Here is a 15357-nt window from a genome sequence, read left to right on the forward strand (position 1 = left end):
AATACATGCATTGTGTGTACATGGGTGAACAAAGAAGTTGATGGAATATAGATATAAATTTATATGCTAATAGGCAAAGTGAAGTGTAAAAAAGGAGGCAATATGTGCAGAATAGACGTGCATAGGGTATGACATCAGGCAAAACTGGTAACCCTATAACTCATAAGAACCGGGTAATGGTAGTAAGCTATAAAATCAATAACAAATTATGATTATGGCCATACCTGTGAGTTACAGGAGCAAGTATGTCCCATGTTGTATCTAGTACTCTCAGCAATGGTGCTGCACTCTTTACAAGTAGGGTGAATAAAAGAATAGAGAGCAATATTATGGTAAGCTTTTAGTTTATTGCGATGAATACATTAGAAAAACTATCAAAAGTGTGCTAGAGATTGGGTTTCATGGGGTTTACATTTATCTTACTAATATGCTGGAAAGTGGCTATGGAAGGGTTTACACATATATGGTACATATGACACACACTGGCTGCAAGGGGTTAAAACACATAATGGCAGGGGGTGTTATGTGTACTATGTAATTGTGACTGAGAGATCAATGCTAAACTAGGTGTTGAGGAAATAAAGCATTTGTTGGTTGCTTAGGGGTAAAGCACATTGCTGAGGGGATACAACACACACAGAACATTGTAGACATCACAATGAGGGGTTCATGTGCAGCTATTGGAACCTTCTAGCTGGTTATGCTGTAGTAGCTGGGTCCATAGCCAACATCTACTGTTCACAACATGTGTAAGCTGACTCCTTGCAGGATCAAGCAGTGTTGCACCTGGGTCCTTTCCTTGCTTTCTGTTCGTCTGTGCAACCACTTCCCTGTTCCCTATGCAGCATCTGCTTGCTATTTTGCACCTAGTTCCTATACTGGTTCCTTGTTCTTCTGTTCTACAGCCAAAAGCCATATTGATTTTGCATATTTGGTTAAACTGCTTAGTGCATTAAGTAGTTCCTGAAGCCAAAGGACCAAACGCTTAGGTGATATACAAAGTCTGCCCACTCTTTATATCTCCTAAGCATGCAACCTGCAATCTACACCTCTAGACAGCAATGAGCATTTCATTATCTCTATTTTGATTAGCTGCAATGCTTTGTGTCTGTGGATGAATCCAGGTTCCCATTTGGCTTAATCCCTTTGGAACTCTGTGGATCCATTGAAACGACTTCCCCGCAGGAAAATCCCCCTAACTTGAAAGCTCTTACACAAATCTAGTGGGTCTTTTTGATATCCTGGTATTAATTTCTTTCCTCTTGATTATTGGCAATCGCTTTCCTTGGCGCCCCTGTAGGGTTATCTCCAGTTCCCCCGAATCAGGTCAAAGCATGGAATTCTCTGCGGTAATTGGTGTTTTATTATCCAAATATGGGATCAAATTTTTTATAGGCTTGCCTACTTTTTATGAAATCCAAACAGTACAAAAAACATTGGGATTTTATTGGCATATAATATAAACCACCATATTAAAATATTCTTTTCATATCATTTATTGAGACAAACAACTTCCCTTAAAACAGTTCCTGATACATAATTTACATATTAACACACAATAGCACAATACACTAATAAATACATTGCAAATTTCTTAAAAACATTCTGTCATGTTTTAGTTATATAAAAAACAAGACGTTCCTCAAATTTTTTAACCTTGTTTTAACCTATGCCACATCCATTGATATCAATTTGCAAACAAATATTTTTTACATAATAGGGTCAATAACCTTGGGACTTTAAAGACATATATTTATTCACAATCCAGTATGTATCTTTTGTTAATACAAATTTTTAATAAAACATAAAAATATAAACATATTTACATGCTCCAATTTTCAGTCTGTAGTTGTCACAAATAGGCTTATAATAGTTCAATGCGTTTCTCGGAACATAGTCCGCTTCCTCAGGAACATATTGGCCTAAAAAATTACAAAAAATGTTTTTTAAAATGTAAAAAGTCATGCTCAATGGCTTGTGCAGTTTCCAGATCAAAATAAGCTGTCTGTGTTTCTCCCATCGACCAAGGAGTCACCAATCCATTGTACTGGTATTGAAAACTGGTCAGAAACACCTCAAGATAATTGTCTAGCACTTTAGTCTACAGCCTGTTACTGAAGGTTCTGCCTTAGCAACTTCATCTGTTGCTGCTGTCATTCCCCCAGTTCCTGAAATGCAGGAGTTAGATTTTGGCAAACATTTCCATATCTTGGTGCACCACGTGCTGCTGTGTTTGTTGCAGACCTGTATTGGCTTCCTGCAAATGAACCTCTGCTTGTTGCTGTGCTTGCAGCTGAGCCGCATTAGTTTTTTTCCCTCCACATAAGCCTGATGCTAAATGGTGTTTGGCAGAACTAGCTATTACCATTTCCTTGCTGGTCATTGAACCACTTTCATAATAACTGCAAGGTTTGTCCACATCCGCCATCATATTTAAGGGATAAACTCAAAAACAGGTAGCTCCTGCTGCCTGGGTAATCCCACAAGCACAAACAGGCTTGTCTGGTTTAGTAACACACATATATATATATATATATATATATATATATATATAAATATACATAAGCAAACAGAAAAAAGCATATAATGAAGATGTGCCTTTCTGACATCTAAGACTACGTACACACATGCAATAATTATCGTTGGAAATCAATGACTAATGATCGTTAATCTTTAACTCCAATAACTCCAAAAAAGTTCACAACGACTGGCCAACGATGCGATGAACGAGGAATGCCGCTGGGAATGAACGACTGTCCCAGGGGATCCGATTGGGTGACAATTTTTCGCTATCTATTGTACGGTCATGTAGTGATCGTGGATGGTTCTGCAGTATACTTTTTCCTTTACATGTCACTTCCTGCATCGTTCAAACGGTCGTATCTAGTGTGTAATAGTGTGTACACTATTGGTGGACTATATTTGAACAATCGTATTGTTACAGCATATACAGAATTGTGCACAATACGATTGTTCAAAATAATCGTGCATAATCGTTGATCTGTTGTTAGTCGTTTGTTTTCTAACGACAATTATTGCACGTGTGTACCTAGCCTAACTAACATTCTGGTCCTTGACTAACAGCTTAGTCTACCTAGTGCTGTCCAGGCTCCTTCTATCCTAACCAACTAAGGTTATCACATTGATTGTAGTTGTCTTCTCCCCAGCTTTGTTCACTGAACTCATCCCAGGGTGGAGCAGTTTCTTTTAGCAAGTTGTGAATTTAAATAGAACACTAGATTGACAATTTTGTTAACCCAGTAGTCAGTCCGATTGATTTCATCATTGCGAAAAAAATTGGCAACTTGCCTGAATCTGGGGGAGATATAGCAACCATTTCGGATCAGACTACAGAATCTCCCTGGCCTACTGCCATAATGTTCAAGGACTTTGATCTGTATCCTGAGGAGCAGACAGTTCCAGTTTTTATGAAAATCTATGCCTTAGATAGCCTAAAAGTGGTAGGCTTGTTCAGTGTCATAGAATAGGCTGCATATTCCAGTTTAGTGAGTGTTTAGAGAGCTATGTTTTGTTTTGAGGTTTTTTTATTTTTCTAGTTTGAAACCGTGTACAACACCAAATAAACACGGGAAGAAGTCACTAGACTGGTTTCTGTGCCTAGAACATCACATCAGCTTACTCAAACAATTCTTTATTTCTTTGTATTAGTTTATCATTTTCATAAATTCTTTGTTTCAGATATATCTTCACATGAAACGCCATATCCAAAGCTCAGAAAAAGAGGTAAGTGACCAATTTTCATTATGACACATATTAATGTCTACAGTAGGTTCCTTACTTACATTGAATATAGACTGGTAATACCATGGAAAGCAAGTTAAAGGCTATGTACACACGTGCAATCATTGTCGTTGTGAAGGATCTTTCACGATCCTTTCCAACCACTAAGCACTACACAATGCATGAACGAGTGCTTCACATACCGCACCGTTCTGCTGTATGGGGAGGGGGAGAACGATGGAGCGGCACCCCGCTGCGCTCTCTCCCTCTTCGCTTCCATTACAATCGTTTGTCTTCCATTGTCCATGGATCCGCCAGAACGGTCGTTCGGATGATATATGACTAGTTTAAAACTTTAAAGAACAATACCACAAATACAAATCTTAAATAAAAAAGTTACTAGACTTCAAATTACCTTATACCACAGTAGTTTAAGTGCATAAGAATATACAAACTGAGCAGTTATGGGTGTCTCTATCCCTTTCCTGTAAATTTTTTTCCGTATTTCCGATACAGGTAAATACTTCTTTCTGAAAAGGAAATATGGTACACTCAGTGGAAAAAGCACAACATTAATTTTACTAATTACAAATTTTTAATAAAGAAGAAGCAGGAATGAGAATACAAACATATATTGTATTTAATGTAACCATACAAAAGAAAAAAAAAACTGTTTTCAATAGAAAAAAAATAACATTTTAAGACAATTTAAATCATCAACTGTTCAGGGGGTTTGGGCTTTTACCTCAGTATCAACCTCACAGTAAGAAAGTGTTTTCCCTAATTAGAAGTCTGTTTATGTTATAACACCAGCATATACAGATATTTCTGAATTGCAGTTAGTGCCTGCGGAATCAAATGTATGAAAGAGGTTTAAAAGTCCAGATGGAGAGATGACCTTTGTGACCTTCAGGCTTTTTCCTGTTCCTGATTTTCACAATGTGCTAACTCAAAATGGTAAAAGATAAGTTTTCTGCAGCAACACAGACTAAGGACAATTATAGATTTACAGATGACCTGAGCGTATTACGGCCAGCCATGCTCCCAAATGATTTTGGGACGTTGTAAAACCATTTTGTATATGAATGTACAGGAGACTGTGGTGGATCCCACCACTGTTCCTGAAAGTGACAAGTTGCTTCTGTTTGCTAGCTTACTTTTCCTCACATAACAAAATGATTGTCAAAATGTGGTTGACTGTATATTAGTTAAATGGGGAAAGGGGGGCTTTTCAGAGCAGCTAACCACCAGGTTTTTGATGGCAAATCTGTGAAAGACTTAAGAATACCATTGGAAATAATTACGCTTACCATTCCTAATATCTATGCATAATTTTCCTCTGCAGATTTGTAGAAACACCCCAAAAGGGGAAATGATACTAGAGCACAGCACAGATTACATTACCAGTGTCTAAACATTTTACTGAGTTCTTGCATCCAGGATCTGATTCATGGTTTATAGAACTGAGTGTGCATTAGCATAGCAGAGGAAGTGAAAGAATCCGATCCCTAAAAATGAGGGGGGATATATTTTATACCTTTGTATCTGGGTTAAAATCTTATTTTGACCTGTATTTATTTTTGTAGATTGTGATTGTTCTATTGTTTAATTTTACAGGTTTTAGGTACATTTAGTCAAGAAGGATGGGTCCTGGACAGGAGATGTTTCCCCCTGGCTTTTTAAAAATGGGGTGGGAAAAAAGTGCAGAAAAACTCCACAACGGTTGCTGTTGTAGTTTGGTTTCAGGGCTCTGGACTCTGGAATGTGAAGGAAGGTTCTGGGTGGGCTTTCCCATTCCACCGAGGTAGACCCCTGGATTTGGCTAGAGGTAGGCTGCAGACAAATCTTTATGGGAACTTTAGTGAGGAGCTGTGTCTTTTTGGATGGGAAATGGTTTATCTCATTATTGGACTGTGGAATTCAAGCTAAAAACTGTACTGTAGAGCAGTGTTTTTCAACCGCTGTTCCGCGGCACACTAGTGTGCCTTGAGAGATCTTCGGGTGTACCCTGGGAAACCACTAGATGGCAGCAGGTAGCTAATTTACGTGTCTGACTTTTTGGTGGTGTTCCGTGGGATTTTTCTAATTGTAAAATATGTGCCGCGACTAAGAAAGGTTGGGAAACACTGCTGTAGAGGACTGTACTGTGGACTCAAGAAAGTGACACTGGTATTAAAACACATAAAAAGACTTACACAGTTTACAAACTGCTCTACGTATTGGGCTAATCCCCCTCCATATCACAAGTGGTGCCCGAATGCGAGCAGCAGCTAAGCAGAGAAAACTTTGTGTCTGTGTTTATTAAGCACCTTTCTTTAGCTTTGTGTAGACAAAGGCCTTAAACGAACCACAATGGCTCAATATTGTTATGATTGATAATTGATATGTTTGAGCAACAGTTGGATACAATTAGGGTTATTAAAGCCCAAGGACCTGATGGATTACACCCATGTGTCCTCCAAGCACTCTGGAATCACTGGCATGGTGGTATCAATGGATTGGTGTAAGCTTAATGTGGTACCTATCATTAAAAAGGGAGCAAAGTAATTATAAATGAAATACAGACCAGTAAGTTTAACTTTTAAAGTTGAAAAAATACTAGCAAGTTTAATAAAGAATAACATAAAGGAGTTTTTCTAGAAAATAATAAAAGTGATAGTCATCGTGGATTCAAGAATTTAAGTTGTCAAAGAATTTACATTTTTATGAGAAAGTAAGTAAACAGCTAGACAGTGGAGTGGCAGTTGATATAGTATACGTGGACTTTGCAAAACATTTGATACAGTACCCCACAGAAGTTTAATATCCAAGTTAGGGACCATAGGTTCAGAAAATACAGTCTGTAAATGCATAGAAAATTGGTTTAAAGACTGCATCCAGGGAGTAGTAATTAAGGATTCATACTCTGTTATTAGCAGTGTATCCCAGGGATCAGTGTTGGGACCTTTACTGTTTAACATATGTATAAATGATATTAGGTTTTGATTAAATATACCACTTCTGTGTTTGCAAATGACACCAAACTATGTAATGGGATTAAGTCCATACAGGATGTCTATAATCTACAAGAAGACCTGGATACACTGGTCTGATTGGGCAGCCAAGTGACAAATGACATTTAATATCCATAAATGTAAAGCTATGCACTTGGCGGATAATAACATGCTTGCATCATACCGTCTAGGGGACATACTTTGGGTAACTCAGAAAATGGAAAAGGATCTGGGGATTCTGGTAGATCATAGACTTAATACTAGCATGCAATCAGGGGTGTAGTGGGGTGGGCACGGGTGGGAATGCCGTGCGCTCACTTTTTTCAGGAATTGGCACACGTGCCCACTCTTATTTTACAAACTATTTGGTGGTCCATGTCTTCTGTATGGAATTATAGACTCAGGGCGTTGGGCGGGTTGTTGTACAGCATGTTTCCTACCTGCATGAGCATATTGCCAAGGTCATGCATTTAGTAAAGTAAAACGTATTGAGTGCCCAACAGATCTAAAGCCAGGTGTATAATCAATCAGCGATGGTAAGACAGTTCTAGGTGGGGGTCTGTACTGATTCCCATCATAGAAAGTAAATTTGTGGCTAGGTGGCAAGGACCTTTTGAGAATGTTGAAAAGATTGCAAAGGTAGCCTCCACACTTTCTAAGCAACAACTTCACAAAGCTAAATAATCTTTCAGAGGAATAAATAGATATTCTCTAACTTGCCTTGGTTCACTGATATGAGACCAAATTTTATGGCAGAGCCTAAGGCAAAAATGTTGATAAATCCATGCCATATACCAGGGGCTTGATGTAAAGCTGTGTCATAGGAGGTAAAACAATAGTTGGAATTGAATGTAATCCAGGAATCACATAGTAAGTGGTTGAGTTATTTGGGTTGGTACCCAAGCCCAACGGGACTCTGTGATTCTATAACTATTTCCAGAAATTGAATGAGGTTTCCAAATTTGACAGGTATCCACTGCCATGAGTGGATGAGTTGATTGAAAGGTTAGGCCCTGTGTGCTAAATCACCACCTTGGATTTAACCAAGGGGTATTGGCAGATACCTTTGGCCAAGGAGGTCCAGGAGAAGAATGCATTCTATACTCCAGATGGTCATTTACACTATAGAAGAATGCCATTTGGATTACAGACTGCCCCGAGTCACGAATAAGCCACTGCAACCTCATCATAGATACACCTCAATGATATTGTCAACTTTAGCATGGACTGGGAGTCCCACCCGCCCATAGTATCTTGGGTATATTGGGTAGAGGGTTGGTGAAGCCCCAGGTAAATAAGATTGAGGCAATTCAAAACTGGCCCGCCCCCTCACTAAGCATTAACACATTTATTTTTTGCACCCAAATTTTCCACACTTGCAGCCCCCTTGTCTGATTTAACTAAACGTTGCAAGTCTGTGATGGTAGACAGGAACGCAGATAGGGAAAAAAACGTTCCAGGTACTTAAGTCTGCAATGTGCCAGCATTCTGTTTGTAGTACTCCGGGACTGTTCCACAGTACTTGTTGTGGAGAGAAATGCCCCTGATGGTAGCAGTATTATCACAGGTAATTAGTAGAACATCCCATAGTTTTTTTAAGTCATAAATTGACGGCTGCAGAGAAAAAATAGACTGTGGTGGAGCTCAATGGTTTCTCTTTCTACAGATTGTGGTGGAAAAAACAGAATGCTGATGTTCTTTCCAGAGTACATTGTCTAGGTTTAGGGCTCTGAACTCCGGATTGGGAAGTAAGGTATTGGGTGGGCCTTCCCATTCCACTGAGGTACACCCCTGGGTTTGGCTATAGCCAGACAGGAGGTCTGGCTATAAGTAGCACAAGTTTGCTGTTAGGCTTTAGAATGCATTGGCAGCAGACATGCCTGTAAGGGAACCCTACTGAGGAGCGCTGTCTTTTTTGGATGAGAAGCTGGTTTTTTTATTTACGGACTGGTGACTCTGCACTCTTCTTACCAGCTGCTGTAAGCTGCCTAGGTTTTTATTTTTGTTTAATTCTTGCTGAAGAAAGCTATACTGTTTTTGAAACAAATAATATATATCCAGAAATGTTCTTGAGGATAGGGATCATCCTTTATGTTTAAAACAGACAGTTATTTTGCAAACGTCTTGTCTGCTATGCAATAGAAAACAATGAAAGGAACACAGTAGATTCTCTTCCCTTTTTTGAGTAAGAAGTGAGGGAAAATCATTCAATGAAGACAAATTTTCAAAAACAGCTGTCTATATAATTTTCTGGTGATAAACCTTTTAATTTCTGTTGTCTGTCAAGATAGAAAACTCCCCTAGCAGGACACAGACAGCAAAAAAAAAAACATTTGACAAGGTTTTTAATGATTCAATACTCTGGGCTCTGTTTATAAAAACAGAGACATTCCCTCAAACATTCCATCATTGGAATCAATTACTGCCATTGAAACAAAGGGAGTTGGATGATTCCCACAAGGAATGTTGGAGGGACTGTCAGATTCCCTTTTTTTTATAAAGATGCCCTTTGATTGATTTTGCATATCTCGGTTTCCATCTGTACTAAACACAAATTCCACAGCGAATATACTTAAATGCTACCAAAAAGATCCTGTATATTGTACCATTTACAATTAGTATAGTCTCCCTTTATATTATTTTAGACATATTTCATTAGGTTTTACGTTACTTTCATACGTAGCAAAAATATTTGTTTTTATTTTTAGCACCTCATGATGTAGCACCTGAGCCCTGTGGAACATCTATATATTTTGCAATGGGTAAGGTTACATGTCTAATTAATTATTATCAGTATTGTTTTTTGGCGTCAGAATTCAGACGTCTTTCTTACTAACATGAACTAGAAGAGGGAGGAAGAATTTAATGCAGCAGGTGCTCAGAGAACCCTCTCAACTCTTCTCTGGTCAGCTCCTGAACCCAAAACTGGTTTTCCAAAACTACAATACCTTACCGGGAAGCTTTTAATACATGAAGTGCCTGGGAACAAGTGCGATATAGAACTCTTTTCATACCTTTCCTACCAAATAATGTGAAACTGTCACAATATATATCAAGTGGCTTCAGGAAGTATTCAGATGCCATTCATTTTTTAAAATTTTGGTTGCAGCCTTATGCTCCAGTTGTTTACATTTTTTTCTCATTAATCAGCACATAGTACCCCATAATGACAACATCAAAATGGAATTTTTAAAATTCTATTTATAAATTACCATTCTAATATAAATTTTATACATTTCCCGTTTGTTTCCATGTGTAAAGTTTGGGAGTTGGAGGTAGTTACTTTTATGCCCAATTTATCAAGGAGAGGTAATCCAGATTCTGGAGACAGAACTGCAGGTGATTTGCCTTTTTGGATTATGATAAGCTTTACAGGGAACCCCCATTTGTAAGCAATTTTATTTTCATCAAGAGCAGTTGTAAGTGACATAAACTTTTTCCTTTCTGTGATTGTAGTAGCCAAAAGGTCTGCCAACAGGGTGATAATAGAGTAAGGGTCAGGTAGAGAGTTCCATTGTTTGTCTAAAGATATGGGGAAGTCTTTAACATGTAAAAAGTGAACCTTGGACAATGACGTCTCTGGGTACTTTCTCTGGGAGGTGAGAGGGTTTAGGCAGCCTGTGAGCCCTGTCAATAATCAGTTCCCTCTTTAGTGTATGCAAAGAACTGCTGCAAATAAGGTATCAATTCAGTTTGAGAAATGTTTTCATCAGTCCCTTTAAATTTTATATTATCTCTGCTGGATTTGTCCTCAAGGTCTGCTATTTTTAATTGCATTGTGTGGACAATTAAAATACATCCTGCAAGGTATCATGGAAGTCTGCCAATGCTGCCTGAGTATGCCTGAACATATTCTCCCATTTTATCTTCTACATGGCCAATTCTATGACCTAGCCCAAGTAAATGAGATTGGAAATGGTGCATCATAGAAAGAAATTCTTTATGTAGAGAGCTTCTTAGGGACACAAGTATGCTGTTTTATGAGGTGTCCGATACTGGTTGGTTAAAGGTAGGAAAGCTGTCAATTTGATCCTCTATTCCCAGCTCTGCCCCAAGGATATTTGTATTATATCTCACCTGATAATCTGTAAATGTAGGATCCATATGGCTGTTATTTGTGGAGGAGTCTGTAGATGCAAATACCAGTTCAGAGCTCCTGTTGTAGTTGGGGTGAGAATCATGCGGTGCTATAATATTTCCCCTAGTATGCCTATGTGCGGGAGAGCTGCGGTGCCATCTTGGATCTGTGTCTGGGATGAGGCCCGGGAAGAAATCTGTGAGCTGGGGCAGATGCTGAAAGCCTTTCCTCTTTCTCATGAAACCTGGTCTCTTTCTGGGGTCTAGGCAAACTAGTGGTACAGGAATTTCAGCTTCTGAGTTGCATTTTCCTATTCCTCAATTGGTGATGGAACAAAGTTCTACACAGAAGCAACCATCCGGGACCACTTCCGGTCAAGCCCCAATGGATTAAAATTTAGCTCAGGTGCTTCCCATTTTTCTTGATTGCTGCTGAGATGTTTTTGCACCTTTATTGAAGTCTACATGTAAATCAAATTGATTGAACATGATAAAGATGCTCACATGTCCCTCTAAAAGGCAAAAACCAAGCCATTAAGTCAACAGAACTGTCTGCAGAGTTCGTAGACAGGATTGCTGAAAAGCACAAATCTGGAATGGCTACAACAATTTTTAGCTGCACTGAAGTTTCTAAGAGCATAGTGGTCTCTATAATTCACAAATGGATGAAGTTTGGCACAACCAATACTCTTCCAAGAGCTAGTCCCCTAGCAAAATTGAGCAATTGAGGGAGAAGGGCCTTAGTGAGAGTGGTGACCAAGAACATGATAACTGAGCCCTAGAGATCTTTTCTGGAGAGTGAGTTTGAGAAGGACAACCACAATTACTGCCCTCCTCCAGTCTAGACTTTATGGCAGAGTGGCTAGACAGAAACCTCTTGGAATTTGCAAAAAAGTTCTTTAGACTGTGAGGAACAAGATTCTCTGGTATTCTCAGAATTTGCAAAGAATGGCAGAAAATCCTCCAATCCAGGTGTGCAAAGCTTGTTGCATCATACACAAAAAAATAAATGAGGCTGAAGTTGCTGCCAAAGCTGGTTCAAAGTATGTGCTAAAAAGGGTCCTAATATTAATGTAAATATGTTATTTCAGTTTACCAAATTGTCTAAAAATTCTGTTTTCACTTTGACATTATGGGTTACTGATTAAAAATTCATAAAAAATAAATTTAAACAAATTCTAGCATCAAGCTGCAACCTAACAAAATTGAAGGGGGTCTGAATACTTTCAGAATTTCTAGTAAAACTAGCATGTTTTTTAGGTTAAGAAACTTCGCTCTTTAACTAAGGTCCTTTCAAACCATGCACTGGGTCCCGATTCACTGGAAAGCTACAAGAGCGGGGTGGGTGAATACCCATTCTCATGGACCATGTTTTCTCCCAAACTGAGCTGGTGATTAAAAACCGCTAAAGCTTCAGCTCAGGGGGAGAATTCGTAACTTATTTAGTGCTTGGACTCAAGATCCTTAAAGGAACAGTACATGTAAAAGTACTTTCTTATATGAAAAGAGGGACAGCATCTTTAAAAGTATTTGTGTTTGGTTATGACTGCTAAAGATTGTTAGCATTGAGGAGCTGATTAGCAGCTGGTGCAGGCAAATACTCTCCCTCAGTTTGCCACTACCAACCAACAGCAAATAATGCTACATTATTACATTATAGTAGGAAACAAACAAGTTGCTGTTGGAAGTGATTAAGGCTGTAAGGAGAGAGCTTCAGGAGACTACCCTACAGCTGCAGAATCAGATGCAAGCTGTGTCTGAGAGGAAACCACAGGTAGCAAGCAGCACAGCGGAGCACCAGTTGCCAAGCCTTCCTGCAAAAGATGACCCATGAGGATCATGTGGAGGGTTGTCTCACCGTCTTTGCAACTGGAAGATAGGACAACCTCATACACCTTGCCCATAAGTGGCTACAGCCGGAGGACTCCACACCAGTCAAAATTGTGGAGAAAGTTAAATACTCTATTGTATGGGGCCATATAGGGGATGGTTTTCCACTCTTCTGGGACTTGGGACATGCTAGGAGCCGATAACCCAGCTGGAGTTCACCCCCAGCACACCTGAACCGCTAGACCCAGATTGTCAACCAAATAGCAGTAAGCACTATCGAGAGGAGTGGAATAAATTTTAACATACTTTGTTGCAGAGAATGAACTACTTGCGCAGCTTGTCATCGCATACAACTATCTTTCTTGATAGGCATATTGTATTCTGTACTGGAATGTAAGTGTACTGTCATGTCGTTTTTTGCTTTAAATAAAGAATGTTAATATGAAAAAAAATTTGCTATATTTTGTTATATTTGTTTAATAGGTAGAAATTACCTGTTGATTATGTTCATTCTGCTTTTGTTCGCAATTAGCAGCATTATAAACCTTCTATCCACACGGGGAACATTTCACGTCTACATTACAAACATGAGAAGCGGCAAATGTGTTCTATAGTCCTAACATATTCATCCTAGGGTGACAACTGTACTTCTCTAAAGATACAGTTTAGTGAGTGAGCATTGTCATCCTAAAACATGTTCACCACGCAAAAAGAAAGTAAAAAAAAAAAGCTTGATGTGTTAGCTGCATTAGATTAATTTATTTAAAAAATGGTGAACTAATTTCAGCAATCACATCATCAACTCTCTCTTTCTGCTTGGGACTTCCAGCTTGCCCTGAAAATTGTCTTGGCAATGCCTAAAAACTGTTTTTTCTGGTTTTCTTGAAAACTACCACAAATTTTCTCCATCCTGTCTGAACCTCTGAACTATCAAGATTTGGGTACTGAGGGTTTTTTTTTTTTATAGAGGTTTCTCCTCTAAAAAAATGGAACTGTTGATGACAAATTTTCCTTTTTCAAATGCAGTGGTGACTTTGGTCCCTTGTTGTGTTTGAAAGTTGCTATTTTTTTCCCCTGGAGAAGTGGGCCTTGGAGGAATCTTTGGAGGAATCCTGGGCTTCCACTTGGTGCAAGACCAATTATTGCAGGCAGAGTACAAAGTTTAGTGGAATTTCCATCATCATTGAATAAACCCAGAGGAATGTAGAAGTGTGCACCTTCTTGTGCATAGATTGCTACAGTAAGATATAGTTTACCAATCAGGGTTTCAGTTGAGGGTTTAAGTTTTATTTCAATGGCCTTTGACATCTCATTCTTTGGTATTTCTTGCCTGCCAAGCACCCTTCCCCAATGAAACCAGAATATGAATATGTCCATTTTACAGGGCAATTTTTTGATCCCTTATGAGAAGTCCCGTTGACATTTTAGAGAAAGTTAACTTTCCTATTGCCTTAAATTACTTTGAATCAGTGAGTGTCGACACTAGCTTGTAATGTCAAAGTTCCTTGGTAAACTGCTAGAGAAAAGCATTTATTTGTATAAACATAGTTGTTTTTAATAATTGTCCATTAAATCATACTATACTTTGTTCAAATAGACATTTCTACAAGTACAAGTATTCCATCATCTCCTGATAGGAATTGTTCCTCCAGCCCTTTTGCTCCAACAGAAGTTTACTTGCCAAGTTTACCAGAAGCAACTTCCATGTGTCGGTTCCTTGTAGCAGGTATTTTCCTTTACCATTGTAATACATACTGTGTTTGGTTAACTTTTATTTGTGAATACCTTTGTGTGTGAAGTAATCAAAGTTTGTATATTATTTGCAACCCCTAACAAACAAACATTATATGGGTTATTGGCTGAACACACAATGTCATATATATTTAAGCCGAAGACCAAATGTCTATAATATAGAGATCAAAGTACAACAATAAATCCCTCACCGAGACACCTCAAGATTGTCTGCCACAATGTTTCTTACAAAACAAATATTGTAGCTTTATTATAAATCAATATAAAAATCTTCCCATAATTGGGTAATATCATATAGTGCTCTGGGTTTGGCATGTCTTATGCTTTTAATATTTTTATGCATTCTGTCTGACTGGTGAGTAGGAGACTTTATCCTTTTTTGTTTCATTTATCCTTAATGTATTATTATAAATGTTCTTCCCCGTAGTGTCATAAAATCATTTACTCTGAAAATTCAATTCTACCAGTAAATTATTGACCCATTTTGTTGTATTTTGTTATACGTATTTGGGTATGTTTACAGAAATTTTGTGATATGTTTTCTGTTCTGAATACTACTAGATGCACTTCAATAAATTACTACTATATCGTCTTGAAAACAATATATACTTTATTGTATTCAATCACCTAAACTTTTTGATTTGGACTTTAATGTTCATAATTGCAATTTCATTGTTTGGAAAATATGATTTTAGGATAGTAAATATAACAAAGCAAAATATTTGTTTTATATGATGCAGATGTGGTCCAGGATTGAAAACATTTGCTAACAAATAGCCAATACCTTAAAAATTCAATTTCGGGTTCGCTTGATCACACCAGGTTCACTGGAGAAAGTGTATACTCTCCAGCCTTGGAGAGCATTAATAAATCAGGCCCATTGTAGCAGTGTGGAAGACAGTCTTGAAGCATTCTGGGGAGGGTTTAATTGTTGTTGAAGTGGGTTCTTGTTAAGTATTTGCTG

The 15357-nt window shown here is 38.2% G+C and overlaps 1 protein-coding gene and 1 long non-coding RNA gene across 2 annotated transcripts in view; one reads left to right on the forward strand and one right to left on the reverse strand.

Annotated features, from left to right (window-relative positions):
• The window catches only part of CIITA (class II major histocompatibility complex transactivator), a gene marked incomplete in the record, with an annotated part of 62869 nt that overhangs the window by 18035 nt on the left and 29477 nt on the right, over positions 1 to 15357 (forward strand). The window contains 3 exon segments of the mRNA XM_072418923.1: positions 3700 to 3744; positions 9443 to 9496; positions 14239 to 14367. Of these exon segments, the coding sequence (XP_072275024.1) occupies positions 3700 to 3744; positions 9443 to 9496; positions 14239 to 14367 (228 nt within the window).
• On the reverse strand, positions 1500 to 5591 carry LOC140335918 (uncharacterized). Its single transcript, XR_011921777.1, has 3 exons — positions 5052 to 5591; positions 4157 to 4271; positions 1500 to 1922 (listed from the first exon to the last, which is right to left on the reverse strand). It is a non-coding gene; the product is annotated as an uncharacterized lncRNA (long non-coding RNA).

The sequence above is a fragment of the Pyxicephalus adspersus genome, chromosome 7 (genome assembly GCF_032062135.1).
Source record: "Pyxicephalus adspersus chromosome 7, UCB_Pads_2.0, whole genome shotgun sequence".
Taxonomy (NCBI): Eukaryota; Metazoa; Chordata; class Amphibia; order Anura; family Pyxicephalidae; genus Pyxicephalus; species Pyxicephalus adspersus.